At 41.2% G+C, this 24,125-nt stretch overlaps 1 protein-coding gene across 2 annotated transcripts in view; it reads left to right on the top strand.

Annotated features, from left to right (window-relative positions):
* UST (uronyl 2-sulfotransferase) overlaps positions 1–24,125 on the top strand; it is a 180,029-nt gene that overhangs the window by 66,464 nt on the left and 89,440 nt on the right. For both annotated transcript variants that reach the window (XM_075146205.1, XM_075146206.1), the window contains exons 3-4: positions 15,690–15,845; positions 23,846–23,925. In XM_075146205.1, the coding sequence (XP_075002306.1) occupies positions 15,690–15,845; positions 23,846–23,925 (236 nt within the window). The remainder of the gene's footprint in view (positions 1–15,689; positions 15,846–23,845; positions 23,926–24,125) is intronic.

Here is a 24,125-nt window from a genome sequence, read left to right as displayed (position 1 = left end):
GAGTACAGGGATCTCGTTAGGTCGTGCAGAGAGGAAATTAGAAAGGCAAAAGCCCAGCGAGAATTCAACCTGGCCACTGGCGTGAGAGACAACCTGGCCACTGGCGTGAGAGACAACCTGGCCACTGGCGTGAGAGACAACCTGGCCACTGGCATGAGAGACAACAAAAAATGCTTTTACAAGTATATTAATGACAAAAAGAGAGCCAAGGAGAATCTACATCCTTTACTGGATGCGGGGCGGGGAGGGGGGAACGTTGCCACCAAGGACGAGGATAAGGCTGAGGTACTTAACGCCTTCTTTGCCTCAGTCTTTAATAGTCAGAGCAGTTATCCTCAGGGTACTCAGCCCCCTGAGCTGGAAGACAGGGACGGCAAGCAGGATAAACCTCCCATAATCCAAGAGGAAGCAGTTAACGACCTGCTGTGCCACCTGGACGCTCACAAGTCCATGGGGCCGGATGGGATCCACCTGAGGGTACTGAGGGAGCTGGCGGAGGAGCTTGCCAAGCCACCCTCCATCATTTACCAGCAGTCCTGGTTAACTGGGGAGGTCCCGGATGATTGGAGGCTCGCCAATGTGACGCCCATCTACAAGAAGGGCCGGAAGGAGGATCCGGGGAACTACAGGCCGGTCAGCCTGACCTCGGTGCCGGGGAAGGTTATGGAGTGGTTCGTTTTGAGGGCGCTCACGAGCCATGTGCAGGACAACCAGGGGATCAGGCCCAGCCAGCACGGGTTCATGGAAGGCAGGTCCTGCTTGACCAACCTGATCTCCTTCTATGAGCAGGTGACCCGCCTAGTGGATGAGGGACAGACTGTGGATGTGGTCTGCCTGGACTTCAGTAAAGCCTCTGACACTGTCTCCCACAGCATTCTCCTAGAGAAGCTGGCGGCTCACGGCTTAGACAGGTGCACTCTTGGCTGGGTAAAAAACTGGCTGGACAACCGAGCCCAGAGAGTTGTGGTGAACGGAGTTAAATCCAGTTGGCGGCCGGTCACGAGCGGTGTTCCCCAGGGCTCAGTACTGGGGCCGGTCCTGTTCAATATCTTCATCAACGATCTGGACGAGGGGATCGAGTGCTCCCTCAGTCAGTTTGCAGACGACACCAAGCTGGGCGGGAGTGTTGATCTCCTCGAGGGTAGGAAGGCTCTGCAGAGGGACCTGGACAGGCTGGATCGATGGGCCGAGGCCAACTGTATGAGGTTCAACAAGGCCAAGTGCTGGGTCCTGCACTTGGGCCACAACAACCCCATGCAACACTACAGGCTTGGGGAGGAGTGGCTGGAAAGCTGCCCCGAGGAAAAGGACCTGGGGGTGCTGATTGACAGCCGGCTGAACATGAGCCGGCAGTGTGCCCAGGTGGCCAAGAAGGCCAACAGCATCCTGGCCTGTGTCAGAAATAGTGTGGCCAGCAGGAGTAGGGAGGTGATCGTGCCCCTGTACTCGGCACTGGTGAGGCCGCACCTCGAATCCTGTGTTCAGTTTTGGGCCCCTCACTACAAGAAGGACATGGAGGTGCTGGAGCGTGTCCAGAGAAGGGCAACGAAGCTGGTGAAGGGCCTGGAGCACAAGTCTTATGAGGAGCAGCTGAGGGAACTGGGGTTGTTTAGCCTGGAGAAGAGAAGGCTGAGGGGAGACCTCATCACGCTCTACAACTGCCTGAAAGGAGGCTGTAGTGAGGTGGGTGTTGGTCTCTTCTGCCAAGTAACTGGCAATAGGATGAGAGGAAATGGCCTCAAGTTGCGCCAAGGGAGGTTTAGATTGGACATTAGGAGAAATTTCTTTACTGAAAGAGTGGTCAGGCCTTGGAACAGGCTGCCCAGGGAAGTGGTGGAGTCACCATCCCTGGAGGTATTTAAAAGACGTGTAGATGAGGCCCTTAGGGACATGGTGTAGTGGTCATGGTGGTGTTGGGTTGACGGTTGGACTCGATGATCTTAGAGGTCTTTTCCAAGCTTAATGATTCTATGATTCTATGATTCTACAGCAGCTTGCATGGAGTAAAGTATTACGTTTGTCAGGTCTCCACAGTGAACACTCAGCTCGGAAGAGTAAAGCAATGCTTATTCCGGACCTCTATTTTTCATGCTTGAATTGGCATTCAGAAATGCCTAGCTGTGCCAGTAAGGAAAAGGCTGCAATCTAGCTAGGAGTTTTTAACCTTGAAAACTTTATTCAGATTTTGGTTCTTCAGGAATTTTGCGGTAGCAATTAATGGTGCTGTGGATGGGAACTCTACTCCAATGGGCAGTAGCAGTTGGACAGATTTATCCAACTCAGACACTTTCTTGTTTACTTTATGAAAATTTTTTTGCCTATCTAAACATGTAATTTTGGGCTGTGTTCACACAGCTTCATCCACCTGCAGCTCAGCTGTCCGTAGAAAGGCCAGGTGGTTAGATACCTACACGATTGGTTGGTTGTGTAGGTACTCTTTGATTAGCTACTTACGGTCAGTAAAGTTTTTGGGCTTGCTCTGTAATCATTCTCCCTCCTGACAGCTTAGTGAATAGCTCAGTGGAATAATAGGCTATAGCCTTGTATGTTACAGGTATTTTGCTTTTTGAAGTAATTGCCTGTGTTTAGAAACATTGATTAAAAAATGGATACACACATTTTGATCATCCCTTGGACAACATGTGGGCAAGCCTACTTGTTCTTGGGTGGGTTTTTTGTTTTGTTTTTCATTCTTCTAATAAAACATGGGCGGGGATTGGTAAAAGGGAAGATAATTCCTGGTATTTGTTTAGGATCATGTTTTGCACAAAGATGCTCTGGCTTTGTAAATTTCACACATTACATTATTGGCTAAGTGCAATTATTTACCCACCTACAGCTTCAGCTCTGAACTGTGAACTCTGCCTGTGTGAGTGAAACTAAATTCATTGTAATTGTCATTATCTTTCAGGTAGCCTCTATTCATATGACTGGATAATTATCTACATTTAAACTAATAGATGGTTAAGGTCAATGAATGGTTTAATTTGATATATAAAAAGGTGTCAGAAGAAATTAATCCTGAATCCAACATTTAAAATATTTCATTACAAATAGTATTTTCAGTTGTGATCCTCACATGACATGATGCATCTTTCTTTAGTAGCACGTGAAGTGCTCAGATGAAAAAGCCCTCGATTTGTTTCTTTCAGTCCTGGCAGTCACTTACCCTGGAAAGCATACCTTTGCCCTGCTGCATTCAACTGTGGTCAGTCCTACGTGGCACTGTTACGTGAAGCTCTCCAGAGTTTTCCTAATGCCCGCTGTATTCATCGGAGGGAATTACAGCATGCCCTGAATGAAATGAAAACATGAGAGGGGGATTTGGTAGGTTTAGGAAGTAAGTTTTAGAGTCAAAAGAATTCTAATTTTATGTGTCTGCTTAAAAATGCTTAAAAACTAGAAATTGAGATAATGAACAACAATCCATTGCCAGGGGTTGAAATGACTGATAACTAATATCGGCGGTATGTAGTTAGCTGTAGTGGAAGGCCACCAGCAGTTGATATGCACCGGACTGTAGCTGTTTTGCAGACTACATTCCAGTGTTTTGTTGGAAATCGTATTAGTTTTGGCTTTTCGTTGTGGCTAGGTGCCAAAACTTTTTTTTTCTTTTTTTAAATACTATGTGTTTTTTTTCCCAGTAGAAGAACTGAAAATAGTACTTGTTCTCTGAAAAAGGAAGAGCATCATCACGTTTCAGGAGATCAGGGCACTGGGCTGTTTTTTCTAATAAAGGTGCCAGCAGCAGTTTTCTCAGTGCAAGTAGAGAAGGAAAGCTTTGCTCCCTGCTGTACGTGAACATTGCTGGTATGGTTCTGGTTCTCCCTTTAAGGCCAGTTGAGCCAGCTTCCTTCCAGTCTTCCTCCAGTAAAGGTTTACTTGACTGTTAAAGATCAGCAGCGGTTACCCTTGCCAGTGGTATGAAGGTTACCATGCCAGTGGTATGAAGGGAATGTGTCTGGCATAGGCCACTCTTCTTTGGTCCTTAGGCACCAAGGACTTGACCAGAGATAGACTAATCCTAGATTTTCACGAGTTCTAAAACAGATCTGTGTGGGCTTCTCTGCAGGTAGATGCAACCTCCAGTAACCCTAGCACATCTCTGGTCTTGCTGGTGTTAGTATGTGACCGATAAAAAGCGAATATAATTGAGCCAAACGTAACCTCCTACTGTCAGTAAAAATTAACCCTTCAAGTTAAAGCACTTGAATTTCCTAGTTCAAATCTCTATCTCACTACCTCCTGGGTTTTTTTATACACATCTGAAAATATCAATTTTAAGGTTTTTGCAAAGTGATCATTTGTTTGTCCTTTCTCTGTAGATTGGAGACTAGTGATGCCTATAGATGATGCTAACCTGTTTTTAAAAAACACCTATGAAATTGATGTTCATTAGTGACTGATGGTGTTCAGTTGATATATTTCATGTCTGAGCGTTTCAGCAAATAAAACGGGTATATTTTGTTCGAGTATTTGGGCTAGCTATTTCCTTAGCAAAACTTCCTGAGGTGTTTTCCTCCATCCAAGACGGTGAAGCTGACCTTTGAGGACAAATGATGTGATCTTTATCAAACCTACTGTTATTGATTGAAAGCTTTTCCCCTGAGAACTTGGCATGAGCATCAGGATATGTCCCTCTTTTGGTGTAGCTGATATATATGTGTAAAGGAGCTACGCACACACATGACAGATAAATTACATTCAAGTGGTCTATTCTCCCATTCTTGACGGTTTTCCCATGGGATGCCTGTCATGGACCCAATGTCTTTTAGCAGCATTTTATTTGACTTTAAATCTTACTAAAAGTTGATGTCAGCATTGCCCCCATTACATTGAGGTTTTATGTTCATCAGGTTTGTATCAGCTTTATTTTTTCCAATTCTTTTGATAACAGTACTAAGATAACAGCCAAGAGCTGTGCATTTTTCTTTTAGTGTTGATATTTTTTGTTTTAGTGGATACTTCCTGTTTCATTTGAACTTGTGTTTTAGTTCCAGCCACCTTTTTTGAGAACATGGTTTTACCCCTTCAGCGCTCTACAGTCATGATTGATTTGTTAGGGATGAAGTGCTTGACTTTTTTTTTAAAAAACAAAACAAAACAAAACAAAAAAAAACAATCACCAAAACCAACCAACCAAACAAAAAAACCCACCCAAAAAAGAAGCAAGATTTGTTTCCTTTTAGATACATGCTTATTAGGGATTTTAAGAGCATGCATATAGTAGTGTGTGTGTTTTTGATAGAGTTGGAATTCTCTGTTTAGCTGTTCTAAAACAAATGATGGATAATCTTTGAAGCAATCCCTTCAGGGCAGGGTGGGAGGAGATTTCAGTGATTAAAAAAGCCCTATCCTACTTGTAAAATGAAGAATTGTTTATGAGATGATTGTGCAGTGTGAAAGTTTTCAGCTAGCAAAAATTGTCAGAATTTAAAAATGCTAAAATAAAGTAACTAACTTCCTGTGATTACCAGACTGAACACCTGGCTGATAAAATAAAAATATTAAAAGAGAATTCATTAAGTGCCTTAACCACAAAGATCCCCTTTCTAGTTTGAAGTACTGTTTTACTGTATAACTGAGCTTTTGAGCCTAATACAGTCAATAAAAACATAAAATATTTCTCCACTTCCCTCAGTTTATTAAAGGCAGCGTAAATAATTGTAGAAATATTGGGAATAATTATTTTATGTTCTTTTTAAATTGTGTACTCCTTCCTTATAAATGACAATATCTCAAGGGAAGAAAAATCTGATCTTTCCAGAAGATTTCCCCATTGTCTGTTATTTATAATCAGTTGGAATCCTGCTGAAGCTACAGGCGGTGAATGATATAGCACACTAGTATTATGGAGATTTTGCCAAAAGCTGGAGTTGCATCTGTACTATTAAGTGTGAATTGGGTCATAAGAATATTTGAATAGTACTGGACTACTAATTTCTGTTTTGTCTTGTTCATATTAATTTATTGATCAAGAATCTTCAGGACAAGAAATTATTTTATCCTGTTATTTACCAAAATAGAGAAGATGATTACTTTTTTTTTTTAATACTACTTCAGTTTATAGTATATCAGAAGGCTGACTGATAGTAAATGGACAGTATGAAGAGACTTGGGAAATTAAAGCCAGATTGCTTGTCACAAGATAAATCCGTGAGGGATACTGTGCATGCTGACATCCTGCAAATGTTTCAACAGTAGTGAATTGGCTTTTTACTAAGCCTGACATTTTCATCCTCTCAATTTTGAAAGACTTTGAGAGGCAATAGGGATGCAGGTTTTGTGAATTACAGTAGTCTGTAGTTTTCATCCATCTAATTTCAAAGATGCTTGGGAAGTATTTCATTTTTTGGTTTGTACTTTACTTGTCATGCTGTGTGCATAGTTAAAGGTGAATTTTGCTTGCCTCTGGCATTAACACAGCAGCGTACCCACTGTCACACAAAATAGAAAAATTCTGATATCACCAATTTTGCAACCTGTGGGTTTTGTTCTACATCACATACCATAGCTAAAAAACTACCCAAGGCATTAGCATCCCCTTCTGAAGCTAGTAGAGCTCTGTGTTTTCACTGAAATTTAGGATATAATCCATTACGAGTTGATTTTTGTTCACCTGCAAAACATCCATGCAGATTATTTCACAGCATATGAATATCTCTTACAGATTACAGTTTTAAATTTCCAGCTGTCCAGTACATTACCCTCTTCTTCCCCTTCTTTCCATGATAGGAAGGTATTCATAAACTAACATAGCATAGGAGGAGGTCATAACCACTCAACCATATCCACTCAGTCATGGCCACCTTCATTATCTTTTTTTTAGGAAATGCTGCATTATAATATTAAAGTCCAATTACAGGTGGGTCGGGATGACCCAAACATTGAGTGGAAAAACAAAAATCTGCCATTCTGGATAGAGGTAGCATGACGGTATCTTTTGAAAGTGACAAACTGATTTGGTGGATGTTGCTAAGCCTTGGGACTCAGTTGAGTAACACTGATGATTTTACCACAAGTCTTATATTTGTTGATGCTGTCCTTAAATCCTGAATTGTTACCATTAAACAGTTCTGAAAGAATCTCAGTTGACCTGAAAAAAAAGGGGGTTTTTCTAGCTATGAAGTTTGAAGAAAAAACTTTGAAAACCTGGAACTTGGGATGCTTGGAGATGCTCAAAACCTGGGGAGGAACAAACCAAAAAAACCCACCAAAAAAAACAACAACAAAAAAAATTCTAGTATTATTTTGAAAGCCTCATGATTTTGAGGACGAGCTGGTAGATCCTGGCAGTTTTCTACTTGGGCTTTACAAAATAGAGTGTAGTTCAGGAAACAGTAAATAGTGGTGAAGTACTCTAATAAGGGCCTTGAGCTTCAATCAAAAACAAAATTGCGAACTCGCCTATGAGTGGTCAACAGTAGAGTCAAAACATCAGGCAAAGAGGACAGGGTGTCTTGACTGGGCTGAAGGGGTCCGTGTGAGAGTGGTGGTATCATGGTGATTCAGGTGAAGGAGGAGTTTGGGCGAGTAATGTAAAGAGAGGGCAGTGCGAGTATGAATAGGTAATTCTCAGGACACCCGGTCTCCTGGGGGAGCGTGGAGGCCTTTGCTGCTGGCACCACTGGGGATTTTGAGTAGATGCAGAGAGAAGCTCCCTCCATTGAAATGGAAAGGTGTCCTGCCTTGGTCAGCAGGAATGAGGTTTGGTTTGCCTGAGCAAGCCAGATTAATCATTTCAGCTTGCAGAAGAGTGAAATGGGAGCACTTGATGCTGGGCCTCGTCCATTATTGCCTCCAACATGTGGCATCTCCAATACCATGGGATCCACTTGTGACTCAGACATGGACCATTGTCAGTCAGGGAAGGTATTCTGGGCCTTTGAGTTATTTTAGATGACGCTGGGATTTCTGCTGTGTTCTGGCTCTGCTGGAAGAGTTGACCAGCAGCATGTTGTCCTTCCTGTAGGTGCTGCTTTGGTGTTGCTCCTACCAGGTGGTGACGCATTGTCATGAACTAGATTTGAATCTGCTACCTGCAGAAGCTGTGATGGAAATTCAGTCCCTTAGAGTTCCTCTGAGCACGTGGAGTGAGAGCACCTCGGAGACAGCTCCTCAGTAACAAGCGTGTGGGTTACAGTCCAACCGAACTGGCCTGTTTTACAAATCAAAATCCAGTTACAGCTATAAACAACCTTTATTTCATACTGCAATCAACCTATAAAGTGCCTGCACAAAATGCAGTGGAAAAGAGACACTAAAATAAAATGTGAAACTACTGAAGAGGGCCTGAAGTAAAGGGCAGGAGGGCAAACTGAAACACAGTATCACAGGTCCTTGGCAATGGTTGAAACCATGAGTTGTTGTGTGAGCTGCAGCTAGTGAGCCACAATAGGTACAAAAGGGTTAAACCTTAATGCGAAGAAAGACAAGTGCATACAGAGGAATAAATTATTTAGTCTACATTCAAATCCAATATTATTGGCTCCCAGGGTGAATTCATGAATATTGCATTGGAAGGATACAAACTACTGTAAGGTAGTTATGTTACTTAAGGGAACACCAGTACTGTGATGTATTATAAAAAGTTTTAAAACGAGGCTTAGCTACTTAACATCTCTCATTTTGTAAGTATCCGATATAAACATGTGGGTTGGATGTGATAGGATTTACTACTTAAACAGAGAATAACTGTGCCAGTGTGTTCTGAGCACATCACAGAGTGTACAAAACCCTGGGCTCAGGAGGAAAAACAGTAGTTTTAAACTTTACACTTCCAAGATACATATACATATAAGATGAAGCTGCTCTGGAGTTAAAGTCTGGCTTGCACAAAATCTGCAGCTTGAGGGTTTTTTGATATTACATGGAAACCCTTCCAATAGAAAATTGGGTAATTAAAGTGACACCAAAATTCCTAACCTACGTGAATTCGTGCTAGTTCCCTCAACGACCAGCGTCAGTGAACCATGTCCTTATGACATTTATCTCCTTTATCTTGTTATGAGATAGGTGCATACCAGTAAGACAACTTCCACGATGTGATGAACTTTAGAAGTAAGAGTTGAAAATACTGCTTTTCACAAGAAAGCTAATGAGGGTCTTCCTATTCTTCTGTTGCAATCTGCATACACTCATGTAGGGTAAAGAAGAAAAAGCGTGATGGCTTTATGTTCTGCACCCTTCTCTATACCAGTGACAGTCCCATATGCTTTGATTCTTCTAAATGCCACCCTGAGATGTATTAAAAAGGGAAGTCTGCAAGATATGAAGGATAACTGTTCAGTTCTCTTTGGCACTAGGGTGACAAGATACAGCACTATAATTTTTGTCCCAGAAGAGGTGAACAAGTTGCAAACTGCAGAGGGAAGCAAGAAGAATGAAGAGGAGGTTGAAAAGCATGCTATGTTAAGAAAGGGCAAAAGGAAAAGATTTGGTTAATCTAGCAGGTGTTGGTTGTACGCCCTCCCCAAGCAATTATATGTTTGGTAGGGTGACTCCCTCTCACCTGCTTCATCCCTGAGAGGAGCTGGAGCTGCCATCGCTTGCGTACAGTGAGTGTTGCTGAGTGATGAGAGCCAGGAGTCCTGCTCACACCTCCAGAGGCTGCCTAACATCAGTGACCACCTGAAACTGCTGAGTGAACAGAGTAGCTGCTCTTTACCAACCTGTTTGACTCTTTGTATACGTGTGCTGGCTTTGAATGTTGCTGTAACTTCACATACCTGAAATAAACCTGGTTCTGCACTCTCTTTGACAGGGAATCTTGTGCAGCAGGTTGCAGAAGTAGAGGTTTTCCTCAGCTGTGAGCTGCTGTTGTAGGAAGGTAAATCAGGTGTAAGGTATAAAAGGAGCAAAATAAAATGTGTTGACAGGATGCAGCCAAAACTTTGAAAACTTGATCTTTGACCTTTTCTTTGTAATTTTCCCAGGTTGCTATTGATATTATCACAGTTTCAATTTGCTGTATGTCGAGCCATAGTATCTTGTAATAGGACCCAATCTGAGACTTTATAGGGAGACTTTACTATGCTTTGGACTGAGCTTTTTTTAGATTTATGAGGGTGCAGTACTCTTCACAGAAAAATTATTGGAAGTTTTGATATTGGCTATACAGATAATTTTGTGGGACACATCAGGAACCATTAGCTTTGGCGGACACTTCATAGTAATGCTTTTCTTTAGTCTGAAGATGTTTGAGGACTATGTCGACAACCAGTCTCCTTTTTCTGCTTGTGCTCCATGCTTATGTTTTCAATTTATTTTGGTACTTAGGGATGTTGAATCATTAGAGAACACATTTTAACTTATTCTTCCAAATATGTCAGCTGCCAAACAGATGAAATGCAGTTTGGGGCGGGGCCGGGGAGAAGTCATCCTTTTTCAATTAAATTAGTTGCTTAATGAAAATGCAACAGAAGAATCTTCTGTTTCTTCTTCTGCCTTATTTTCAGTGCTTCACTGCAGCTATATGGCTTTCAAACTTTGAAAGCAAACAAACTTCACCCTTACCTTTCTTGTGGTTTCTAGTATATTTTCATGACCCATAGAGAGAAGATCATGCTGTCTGGTCTGCTTTAGAGTTGGTTAATTCCAAAAGTTTGTCTCTGTCCAGTGTCACTACACTCTACAGGTGGATCTTGACATAACCGGATCTGTGTGGTTTAGCTGGGGAAGAAGGAGACTAACTAGTAATGTATTTTGTTTTCTCTTTTTCATATTTCAGTCATATTTTCTGCTGACATATCTTTATGTTAGCAATTCTACGTTGTAATTGCTTTAAAAGTAAGAATAAGCTGATATTTGTTTGGAATGAGATTTTGTGCAGCAATTCCTGAAGTTAGGTTTGGAATATGTTATCTCTCAGTGGCCTTAGAGTTTGTCTTTAAATAGGCCATGCAATTAAAAAGAGGCATCCGATGAATCTAAGAAGATCTCAAAGCTGGTGACTGAATTAGCTGATCTGTCTTCATGAAACCCCCAATGTAAGAACAGGTATTCTCTGCAAATGGTAGAAGATGAGCTAAAAATGAAATGCATGGTGGGTAACAAAATTCTGGAATTTCTTCATACTAGCAGATTGTGCAAGAAATTCTTCAGGCCACAGGCAAGGATATGCCTTCTAACATCCCATATGCAACCTCTGGGGTCACTGGAGGAGGAGGAGGAGAGATACTGGAGAGAAATGGACTACTGACAGCGCTCAGGTTTGCAGGTGCCTAATGAGCATCTTTCACCAGTCGTGAGCCAAGTGGGGCATTGCTTTAACCCAGTAAGCCATTTTTTAAATTGTTATAATTGTGTCTCAGTTGGACAGGAAAAAAAATGGAGATGTTGCACTGGGAGGATGTGATGCTACATAGAAATGTGTGACGTCAGCAAATGTTTTGTTGCTTTCACGATCTTACCAGTTTCGTCTGTGTTGGTTGGCCTCATTCACCTGATAAACACAGAGCGCTATCTGACCACAGGTTAGTGTCTGCTCAGAAGGGAGAAGCCAGTTCTGGCACCCACTTGTGGCCCCTCTCATGAGTAAGGACAAGGGTCGCTTACTTGCAGAAGTTGTGAAGATAATGGATTGCTTTCTGGGAACATGTATCTCTGACATGAGTTATTTGTCTGGGCAAATTGTACCTGGGCTGGGAAATTTTTGGCAATGGGCAAAATTATACTGGATTTGGCTCAGTAAGAGTGGAATGATTTAGGCCTTTGGGTGGATCCCTAAATTGTTGACACTGCAAGTAATTATCCAGCCTAATTTTTTTTAAATGGTGCAAAGATTTACCTGGAGAAAAAGCCACCACTGAAGATGGAAGCCGGGGCTTTTGTCAGGCTATCTGAGAAATGGCTCTCCTCCTGAGACTGGCAGACCTACCCTGCAGAGCTGCTTGACAGTCGTCATCTGTAATGCAAATTCATTTTGGGATAAACTTGCTTTTTCTTCTTGATTTCGTTTGCAACGGTTCTTGACATCTTCTTTAACTGTGGAACAAAAGAAAAAACCTCAGTTTTAACTGACAAGTAAATTGTTATATAATTTTTCAAACCCTTGGAGAGAGCTGTTGTAATTATACTGTGGGTTTTACTTTTTTTATAGCTGTAAGTACTAATTCATATAACTCCAAAGTGAATTACATGTTTGAATTGTTTATATTACTTCTGGGCTTTGATGCAGTGCTCAATAAAGTCACTCTCTAATTATTTTGAAGTTGTGTATATTGTTACACGAATATCATGTTGCCAGAACATCACCTCAGCAGTTAGTCAGTCTAACATTGTAAAATGAAATGTAATCCCATTAGCGTTTTGTAAACCTCCAACTGCTGTTTTCCATCTTGTTTCTGTTAATATAATAGGAGCCTTCTTTTCAAGTGCCTCCTCTGCCACCATCTCTTGTATTGTCTGAGTCTGTTGTGAGTATCGTGAGGGGGAAAAGAAGGAAGTTCCTCTCTGAAAAAGTTTTCAATTTCTTGCATTTCTAGATCATCCTGATCTAGAAACTCAGGTTTCTGGAAGCAGTATTTCTTCTTCTAAGAAATAACTTAGATATTTTCTAAAATGCAGAAAGCAGATTTGCAGCGCCCTAAGGGAACTGGCCACATTAAACAAATACTTGCTTATGTACCAAAAGCCTGTGTGCTGCATGGCTTTGTGTACTGGGCACGCCCTCTTGTGCATTTAGGTGTGTAAGTGGAATGGTGACATAAGCAGATGAAACATGAGCAGAGCTTCAGCAGTGCATCCCTAAAGCTAGCCACATTCAGCAGTGCTGCAAGTGAAGTTTTGATTACTGTTAATGACTGTGTTCTTCTTAAGTGAGCTTTGAGCTGTAGCTTTGAGCTGTATCTTGAATCTTGTCCGATTTTACCTAAGTGCATTCAGATGTTTACTGAATCAAGGCATTGATATATTGGCCTCCTTTAAGCTAAACAGTTGTCTGAAAATAATAGCCCTTTATTTCAGTTTTCTCTATCTGCAGTGAGTATTCACTTATGGTTTCTTTTGGGGCGTTGCCATGGTTATCGTCTGTGTGCAGAAGAGAATTGTGCTATGTAGGAAGGTGAGTTTCAGAAACAAAGGTGAGAACTGGCCAAACTGGGTAGCAGCTGTCATTTTTTTAGCTCATAAAGTTTTTTGCACTTAGAATAGAGACTTTACAAAGGCCTGCTTTAATTTTATTTCATTTTTGAAGAATGATATTAATAAGATTCACCCAAAGTTACTGGCTAATCAAGTCAGGGATTTAATTAGAACTTGAATGTAATCTGGCTGCAGCAAAATTCCACTTGAAATGAATGAAGTACCAATGAAGAAAAAATTTTGCTCGCTATATTGCAAAGTGCAACTCTGGTATGAAAATCAAAGCAGTTAATAATTATGAAGCATTTTTAAACATTTCCATAGCCTTACAAACTCTCGTCATTTATCACATTTCCAGGATGCTAGGCAAACACATGCTGTATGTGCTCTTGCTCCTTCACTGGCACTTGTCAGTATCTACTTAGCATTCCTCTTGAAGGCTTTCACATACTTGCACAGCAAAGTATGCCAAAAGTGTATGTCTGAGCAGAGGAGAAACTCCCATTCCACAAGTTCAGTGGTGTTGGGTCGATAGTGCTGCAGGGCCGTGGCAAATACTGATGCTGGTTTTTGTTACGCGAAGAAATGAATCAGAAAGGGGACAATCCACAATATGGCTCCTGTGTGTTCTTTCATGAGAAAAACTGTAACGATGGTGTCCCTGGTGCTATAATCAACATAATAAAATGTGTTCAGATGTTAACCTTTCAGGCATCATTATCAGTTGTTTTGGAAAAGGTTAGCTACAGCTGTAGCACAGACATGTTAAATTCATCACCTTTGGAGCTCTCTAATCATTGGGATTTTGAGGCTGGGATTTTGCATTTCATAGGAAGCAAGGCTTCTGAAGGAAAGATTGATAAGGAATAAGGGGGCTAGGTTTCTCATAGAAAACTCTATAAAAACGTGACAAAATAGTAAGACTTGGTGTGTTATATGGATTTTGTATGAGCATTGGGAGGCCCATGTTTACTTGCTGAATCAGCAGATGCAATGTCCTGGAACTTGGAAAGCTTAACTGAGGCCATGATTACCAAATACCTACCCCTTCCCCAGGTAATTTGGGGAATGACGGCTTCCATGTTTATGGTGCAGTGAAACATGTCCTAAACATTGCAAGCAGTAACAATAGTAATGTTCTTTTGGTCATGAAGTGTAACGTTGATAGCAAAGTGCCAGTATGTTCCCATTACATATAAAGGAATCTAGATTTTTCCTTTTTTTTTTTTTTTTTTTTTAATTCTAGTTTGCAGTCCTCTTTGAAAGTAATCTGAAGGGTTGCCTGAGGAATCATTTTGCTTCCCTGATGAAGGTCTATTAGCTAGAAGCCCATATGCCTCAACTGACTGCTTTTATGTTAGAAATCCTTCTGCTGGGAGAACGTGATTGCATCAACAGCAGAAGTAACTGTAGGTTGAGACACGCCATCACTTTGGCACGTGAGCCGTTCCTTGCGTTGAACACATGTCGCCTGGAACCCGGGTGCAGGCCCCATGTCGGGAAACATTTTGTGCCATCGTCTTAATAGAAAAATGAGCTTTCCATAAGTGAGTGCCATATATGCAGTGCTGTGGATGAAACTGTGAGCTCCTGACTATGTTAACCAATTTAAAAGGCTTGAAAACAGATGCCTCTTGGCCTATATTACCAGATGCTGCTGTTACAGGCTATACACCAAATACTTGTCTAGTGTGATAGTGTGACTTCAGAATGCCTTTTACTGAAAGAAGAACCCATGGACATCGTCCAGGAACAAAACAAGGCTGCATCCAATGTACCTCAAGACAGTGAATTACTACTCGCTTGTTCTGGTTTCCCGGGGAGGAGAGCACGCTGCAAGAGTTAGCACGGGCTGGAAACTGTGCCCGGTGGGCAGGTTGGATGTGGCTGTTCTGTTTTGGGGTTTAGTGAACGTTACCTGTATGGAGGTGATCAGACTCTGCCAGCTGGCCTCCAGGCCACCTGTGGCCCCCGCGTTTATTCCACAAGTAGGTACCTAGCCAGTGGCATGATTTGTTCTCCGAGTCTCTTTGGAAGATTCATCTTTATATTTGAAATTGAAACAGTTGACTAATTTTAGCTCTATACAACTGGTGGTTGTTTGGGGTTTTTTTCTTTTTAAGCTGAAGTTTTGCAATTCGAGCATTCCTCTTGCATTATGTCAACTTCTCTTGCATTATGTCAACTTCACTTTGAGTTGCCAAACTGTAGTGCAAATTCACTCCTCTTCATTCTTTGTATGGGAAGCAGTCTACTAAAGCTGCCTATTTGCATTAAGGTTACAAGCAGCAAGCTTAAGCCCATCATCATCTTACTAGAAGACATGAGCAGTGGCTTAGTGTTTCTGGAGTAGCTGCCAATCTGCACTGCTACATTAAACTGGATCATGACGGGGAAGTCTCAGCTTGCCACCTCCTGAGCCATGTGTTTCTATTCTAGCGAGCTTCTAGCTTGCTGGTGAAAGTGAATGCTTCTACCTGGGCAGGACCCTAGAAAATTCTCCTGTACGTATCTGTTGGCTTACGGTCAAAACATGCTGTGATTCAGAGGTACACAGAAACAAAAATACCAATATACTGACTCCATTTTTTTCAATCTTTATTTAGGTACTTCCTTTCCCCAGCCAGGTGGTGTACAACAGAGTTGGAAAGTGTGGGAGTCGAACTGTGGTTTTGCTTTTGAGAATTTTATCAGAGAAACATGGGTTCAACCTGGTTACATCTGACATCCATAATAAAACAAGACTGACCAAAAATGAACAGGTAAGTTACTCCTGCTCATCTTAGATCCTGTTTTCTTACTATGTTTGTGAAACTGAGAAACAAAGGCATATGCTAGCAGAAATCATATTGAAAAGATGTACTGCTACTTTGACCTGAGTAATCAGCCAGAGTTCATCATCCTCCAAGTGGCTTCAGTTAATAGGAGAAATGGATGGTAGAGCCAAGAGCAACACGATGTGGAAGCTAACCAGGAAAACTAACTTCCAGTGAGCCAGCTCTTGAATTTAGTCAGCATAGCAGTTAGTCCAGCAGAGAGGCAAGAAGGGTTAGTGCAAGTGAAGTTAGGTGCTAACAGCTTCTGGAACCTGTATTAATGTATCTGCAGGGTAGAGCCATTTATCATATAAGCAGGCCAGCTTATTCAGACCTAGCTTGGGTCTCTTTAAGCAGAGCAGGAGTAAATAGCCAACAGGGTTTTTTTCTGCTCACTTTCTTAATTCATTTCTAGTAATCACTTGCTTCAAAAAGTTGTTTCCCAGGGCAATGCTAACCCGCGTTGCTATAATCTGACATGTCCGTGATCCTATCTCAGCCTCTTGCTCATCTGCTTTTTTTCATGTTATCGCACAACCCTCACTAAAGCAAGTAAAAATACCACGTGAAACCTCTTTACCCAGACACCCCTTCCCTTAAAGTTGTAGAGGGCATTTTTTTTGCAGCTTTGATTCCACAGAAGATCCAGTTATTTAAATTCCCTTGTATTTAGGGTAACCATGTGCCCTCTGTGAGTATCACTGCCGTCAGTAGGTATTGATGCAAGTAATACAAAAAACCTCAGACTCCAAAGTGTGTAGATGTAGTCAGATGCCGTACACACGACTGTTCCACACATTGTTCACAGCTGCTATTTTGATCTGCTGATAGGTAAATGCCACAACTGCCTGCGTCACTCCTAGGAATAGCAGCCTGCAAACCACAAAAGGATGTATGCAATGATCAAAATAAAAAAACATGGGCCTGCCAGTGGCATTGTGCTGTGATTGGGGGTGATTTATTTGTAGCCTGTTTATGAGCATAAATTTGTTATTTTAGATACAGCAGTTCATCCCAAATGGAAATTTGGGAGCAGATATTGCTCCTGCAGGTCCCACCTTCCTGCCTTCCAAGGTGGCCATTGGGGTCCCACCAGCAGCCAGCTCACCTAACCCCACATGGCGCTCAAGTTCAGCCTGAGGCGGGGACCGGCTGGCCAGGGCTGCCGCGCCAGCCCAGAGGCTTCTGTGCACGGCGGGGTGCGACACCCCAGCGAAAGGCTGCGGGGCAGGACAGTGTCCCCCCCACTGCTCTTGCCTGTGGCCGAGGGAAGGGGCAGAGCCCTGGGCTGCAGCTACTGCAGCATCCCTCTGTGTATTCCACCAGCAGCACCACAGACCCTGGGGAGTTTGCAGACTGGTCCCATCAGGTCAGGGTCAAACTATCTTGTGCTACAGAGCCTGCCTGGTTAGTTTTTCTTCTTAACTGTTGGATATGGGGTAGTGTATTTCTGTGGGTATGACTGCTTTTGTGTTTTGGGTTGTTTGGTTTTTGTTTTGACTATGTCCTTCATTGAAGACACACCACATTGCTGATTGGGAGACGTATCATAAAATGTAAAAACCTTTCAGGCATTAATAATCACCAGCTTTCACCCTCATCAGCTACTTCATTTCAGTTCTGTTCTGCCTTTCTCTGGTAGGTGGATTGTCCGTTATTAAACATGATACAAGATCACATCTCAACAGTCTTCTGTGCTTTAGTCCAGCGTGTGGAGATTCCAGAGAGGCCCAGACTTATTTTTGGTGCAACCAATACACTGACAGAGGATAAATATCTGCATTACTTTTTGCACTCCAGAAGCTGTTAGGTTACTAGACAGCAAATGTGCTGGAACACGGATGGTGCTGAACGTATTGCTACAGAGCTGATGATTTACTCTGTAGATTGCCCTACTATAACTTGAGTCTCTTTATTTTAATTTATGGCTTATTTACATAGTTATAATAGGTTCATAATTTAATGAGTACTTTTGCTGAAAAGTGCCTTTGATCTCCAGGAAACATGCCTGGAGACAGTAACTCTTCTGTTGTTCAGGGTATTTTTAGTTGTCTTCTCATTTTTTATGAGCAGAATATGCAAAAATAAATTATTTCTCCCACCTTTAATGTGGTGTACACAAGAGGAAGTTAAGAGAATGGATGGTCTCAGGCTCCAGGCATTGGAACGAGAGAAAAGAGAGCTGGGCTGGGCTGTAGGCTCCCAGCGTGAGCTTGGGCTTTGCGCTCAAGATGATATGTCTCCCTTCCTTCTGTCATTTGTCAGTCCTGTGTTTGGTTAAAGCCCTGATCCAGCCAAGACTTTTCTGTAAACATTTAGCTTATGCAGTCTGCTGTTGTTAAATAAAGTTAAGCACGTAGGTGTTCTTAATGACTGCGGAGATTGCATGTAACTGGAACCCATATTCTCATTGCCTTTTCCAGTCTCTTTCCTACTAAGAAACTTTCCCAAATTATGTGTGCCTGCTAGCAATTAGAAGTGCAGCCTTTGAACATCTATGGGCATAAGGGAGTGAGTTCTGGAAACAGATAAGTTAATCTGTGCCTTACCATTTGCTATAATATTTCCAAGTAAATGAAGTACGGAAAATAGTATGTAGTATTCTTGTATACAAAGTCAATCTAATTGATGTGGCTTTAAAATGACATATGTACTGTTGCATAATGAATTCTTCCTCTTCCCTGACTTCCCCACCCTCTATTTTTTTGCATTCAGAGAACTAAGAATAAGTATGCTTATAGATATGCAAATACTGATCACATACAGGAGTAATTGATAGTTTATCAACATATCATTTCCCTCTACCACCCATCTTTATGGCTGTGCAGACAGCTTTATATATAATTTCAATTTTACACACTAAAAATCCATCACTAATTTTGCTTAAATGCTTTTAAAGACAGAAAATTGGTCGTAGCAGCTTGGGGAGTGTAAGAAATTCTTGAAACCGTTCCAAATTTTTGAGAGCTGAAAATGAAGATCTAGTCTCATTCCTGTGAGTTGTTTATGGAAATGAATACCGAGATGAAAGTGATATACCAAATACTTGTAGATACCTGTGCCTCCTGGACCCTACATGCCTTCAGTGGAGACCAGAACCAGTAGAAGGTGGTAAATAACTCACAAGACAGACAGATACAGAGAAATTCTTGTCTTATTTGTATCGATGTTAGTGGAGACCATAGTGTCATCCAGCTTACCTTGCTTGGAAAATCCCGTTGCCTTACTATTTTTATACATTTTGACCTCGAATTTTCTCCCAGTGAAATACAGCAGCTTAAAAAAGTAGTAACATTTTGGCTGTTGTCTGGGTGGGATTATTATCTGCTTATTTTTTTGGTTCCCAGTAGAATTTACCTATTATGAATCTCAAACCAAACAGGACTGCTCGGAGCAGGCAGTGCAGGCGGCTGGCTGTTTCCAGAAGGGGGAAAGAAGGTGTCGTCTCTCACAAGCCTGAGTTGAGTTTTTGTGCAGGAACAATGCTGTAGCTGGAGCAGAGCCATCCTCCACGTTTTCTCCCTTTCGGGGAGGGCCCCATCCAGTCTCTTGCGGAGTCATTTCACTGTGCCATCTGCTGGATTGTTATTTACAATGCAGCAACAGCTGAGTACACGATGCTGAGCCATTACGGTTTGATTTCTTCAGTATGGCCAACTGAGATCCTACAGTGGTACTGTAGGACAGTAGACAAGGAAAAACCTTTCCCCTTGGAGTATTGCGTCTTGGTGTTCTTGCTCAGGTGGGCTTTAAGATTTAAAAATAGCTTATGATTTACAGGATTCCCTCAGTTTGCAGATCTGGCCGTGTTTAAAGGTCCTGTTTAAAAGCCAGTGCATAAAATTAATTTTGTTGAAAAATTTAGAATATAAGCTTAAGTAAGGAGTCACAGTGGTAGAAAGATGTTGTGCTAGGGAGCAAATCAGCATTTAGGCTAAAGACTGTTACTTACAATTAATTGGTGTTGGGTGGGAGATAGAGTTGGTTTAGGTTTTTTATGGCCATGTAGTTTATCTTTAAATCCCAGATATTTCTGTCAATGGCAGGGCAATGCCATGGGCTCCACTGGTGAATGCGAGCACGTGGGCACAGTGTGCCACCACCTGCCTCTCCCCACACGCTCTTGTGTCCTGGCATTTCCCTCTCCCTGAATCCTTGTTTAGCAGCATTAACTCTCTCTGCAATTTAGTTAATTTTAAAAGCAAATTACTGTCTTTTTCAGCACTGTCTCAGTGAAACAGCTAAAAGTTAACTCCCGCAGCAGCAAGAAAGAGGAATAGCTCTTTACGGGCCTTTATCGTAGTGGGCACATGCCCCTTTCAGTCTTCCCCCAGATATTTTCATAGCTTCTCCCTCCAAACATGGATGTGTTCTGGTTCATGTCTCCCCTAGCGGTGTTTGCCAGGGTAGTTTAGCTTCTGCTGCTTGTGCCTTTTCATCTCTTTTCAAACTTAGGTTGGTTTAAGACCATCTCCTAGATGATCTGTGCTTGTATGTATATCTCTCTCCAGCATCACCCATTTCATCCAAAGGTACTTGCTTTCCTCTGCTCGCTCTTCCTCTCTCTGGGTCCTCTACACTAATCATCTTGTTTAAAAAAAAAAAAACACAACCAAAAAAAAAAAACCACCAAAAACAACCAAACAAAACAAAACAAGATGAAAAAAACACCCAATACCAAACAAACAAAAAAATCCCAACCAAACAAAAAAAACAACAACAACAACAAAAAAAACACTAGAGACCTTACTCTTCTGAGAGACATTGGAAGATATTAATAATAATTATTGATATTATTTATTATTATTTAACATAACCTTAAAAGGAAGGGTGATCACTAGGTATTCCTGACCAATATGTTTGGCTTGTTAGGCTGAAATCAGTTCAGCACAGCGGGATCAGAAAGAGGGAGGCCCATGGGAAATATGGCCACAATTTGCATGTGGCTGTGAGCCATTACAGTTATTTATTTTTCCCTCCTGACATCTGTGTGTTGTTTCTGTTGAGCCTTACTTACCCTTTTGGCAGGGTTTTTAAAAGAATGTTTTTTGCTTGTTTGTTCATATGCACATTGTAGCTCTGTCCACATCTGCTTACAAGTCCAGTTGATCATTAAGTGTCTAAATATGAAGGTACTTTAAGTCAAAACAAAATTCTGCGTCTGCTTTGGAGTAAGCTCAAGAGATTGAGTTTGGTAGCAAGAGATTAAAAAAAAGCCAGGAGACAGATGCTGTCCTGCCCTCTGTGCATCTTTCCAGGCTCCCTTTGCTCCTGAGGCAGAAGTGCCCCTGCTAGTCCGGCAGCAGGTTGACACGAGCCTGACACTGACATCGGGTGAAGTGCGATGGGAAACGTGGTGTTAGTGGTGTAATGTGAATCAGCCTGGCGCTAGCAAATTGGTACCAGCCACAGGGTGAGCTGAGGGGCAAGGGAGGCTTGTGTGGTACATTGTAGCACTCGCATATACCCACACGCATGTTTATCTAGCAGTATTATATTAAACTCAGTGGGTTTACTTTGTATGGGTATAGTATCTTTACATCTCCACACTTATACTCCAATGATGGTTTTTCATTTATTCCAAGATGGAATTACAGTGGTGACCGTAGTGCCATGAATAGTTTTTATCCCATATCAGTAATTTCCTTCTGCCATCTTCCTTCCTTCATTCATGCAGACAGAGAAACACAGGGAAAATGCCAATATAACATAAAGCTTCATACAGTTCTGAGAATTTCACTTCTCCTGTAACTTGTCTGGGTAAAAACAAAAACGAGACATCTGATTCCCAGCCTGTAGAGTTTCCCCTTGTTTCATTCTGGAAGGTGGATGAATGTAATTTTTTGGCAGAGAGTTACCAGTCCTAAAGAAACGTCGGCTTATTTGGTTTGCTAGGAAAGCCTTTGTCTCTTCAGAGCATTAACAAACAATTCTCAATTACTTTGTGCCAATTATTGCAAAGTTTCCTGAGCTTTCCAATTCTGGTCTGGGCAAGCTCTGCTCTTCAGGTTTATGAATTTCTTGCTCATAGCATTTATATTGTACTGAAGGAGCTGTATAAAGACCTGTTTGTACTTGAATCAAACAGTCTAGAGTCCAGATATAACTGACTAAAGCAGGGGGGCTATTCCATCCCTGCCTCTCTTTTCTTTTTTAACTCACACATTTTCTCTCTGTTTTCCCTTTCTCTTTTCCTTTCATATTGTCTTTCTTTTGGTGGTCTCCTCTTCTTTACGTTCCATTTCCTTGGGTTTACAGCCTTTCGCAAACCTAATATACCTTAATATACTTTCTCAGACCTAATATGCCTTGATATACAAGGTCTATACCTAATATGCCTTGATGTACTTGAACTGGTTTGACAGGAAAAGGCCATCCTGAGAAGATGGACGAACTGAACTGTTTGCTTCAGTGCTCATTGTACATGTATGTGTATAAAATTGTTGAAGGCAGAGGAAAAGTAGGGTAAAGCATATTAGTGTGTGCACTTTTTTATTCAGTCCTAGAAGTTAAATGGCTATAGCTTGTGTTGTCTGAAAGAAGGCGGCAGCTTATGTGTCCTAGGAAAAAAATGGAGAATGGAAGATGGATGAGAAGCAGTAAAATGTGACAGACTGTAAAAACCATGGCAAAATATCAGTATATCGAAACTGGGAAATAAAAGAAAAAAAAATTAGCAATTGCTGTGCCTTAAATGTAGTTTAATATTTGTTATGGTATGGACATCATTTTCTACCATGCTCTTCAGGCTTTTAGCGCAGTAACTCATCACATGCAAGTCAGTTTATCTTGACCACATAACAGGCTGGACCCCATATTTTTACTTATTTTGTCTATGTCAGCTGTAGCATTCAAGTTTTAAGAAATAGATTTTTTTTTTTTAAATTAATGTCCCCCTAATGGTGTTTAAATTTAGTATATGAATTGATATGACTCAAACCAGAATATTTGGTTCACTTTCTCTTATCTTTTTTTCTTTTTCAGTTTATGAATTTCTGTTACTTTATGCATTACTTTCTACTATCCAGTTTGTAAAAACAATAAACCTATCCTTTCAAATGCATTTGTGTTCAGTGTTCATAATATAGCCTGCATTTGAGCACAGAACAGGAAATCTGAAAATAAATCTTAGGAAATTAATAGTAAGGAAGCAAAATTAACCAGGACATCTCGACTTTCTGGCATGATGCTCCGCTAGACACTTTTAGTTTCCTCTAGATCATAGCTAGAGCTCAGCTTACCCAACATAGATATTCATATCCATGGTGTGCAGTCTTCAATGTATGCTGTTTACATTATTCCATTTTAATGATCTGAAAATTTAAATAATTTATTTCTTAAAAAAAAATAAAAATAGTGAATGTGCCTGAACTAGAACTTAGCATCATCTTTCTAAAAGTGCCCATTTGATTTGTACTCTTATTTTGCTGTAATAGTAAAAGGAATGGCAAGCGCTGATTTCTGTATTTAAACAGGCGAGTCATTCAGTGTTTTGGCAATGTTGGCAATTTTTATTGTTATATGAAAATTGTCATTGGCTCAGCTCCCGCTTTCTGTTACAGTTTCAGACATTTTGCATTTTGGCATTCTGATGAATAGAGCCAGTATCTTCAGAGGGCAGCTGCCACTTGCAAAGCTCTGGTGAAGATTTGGGCAGGGTTTAGTTTTTTCCTTTAGTTTATGCCTTTTCTTAAACTGATACCCACTTTTGGAAGTACATAAGCTCCATGATAGCAGGATGGTGTCTGCAGCTTAACCTTTCTTTCTTAGACATGAAATAGTAGTCGTGCTATCTTGATGACAGTGTTTGGGAGTGTTAGTGGGGAAGGAGTTCCTGAGTAATTCAGACTTGAAAATTACATCATCATATGTTGCTTGAGAGTTATATTTGTCTCAAAATGTGCATTGATGTAACATGGAACATTTGATTTGTTAATTCTTTTTAGATGGAATTGATTAAAAACATAAGCACTGCTGAGCAGCCCTATTTATTCACTAGACATGTTCATTTCCTCAACTTCTCAAGGTAAGGCATTTTTTCAGTTAAAAATCTTTTTCATTGATTTCTCTTAATTGTAATACAGAACATTTTTCCTCCTTTTTTACATATAAACAATACAATGTACGTTTTTTTCCCCTCCTTGCTGGCACTAGAAATCACATTCAGAAGTTGGGCTTTTTTTCCTGCTTTCTCTTTGCTACAGAATAGTTATGTACAGTGTGTTT

This window comes from Calonectris borealis, chromosome 3 (assembly GCF_964195595.1).
Source record: "Calonectris borealis chromosome 3, bCalBor7.hap1.2, whole genome shotgun sequence".
Classification (NCBI taxonomy): domain Eukaryota; kingdom Metazoa; phylum Chordata; class Aves; order Procellariiformes; family Procellariidae; genus Calonectris; species Calonectris borealis.
The sequence above is the reverse complement of the archived record's forward strand: the minus strand, read 5'-3'. Positions and strand labels throughout refer to the sequence as shown.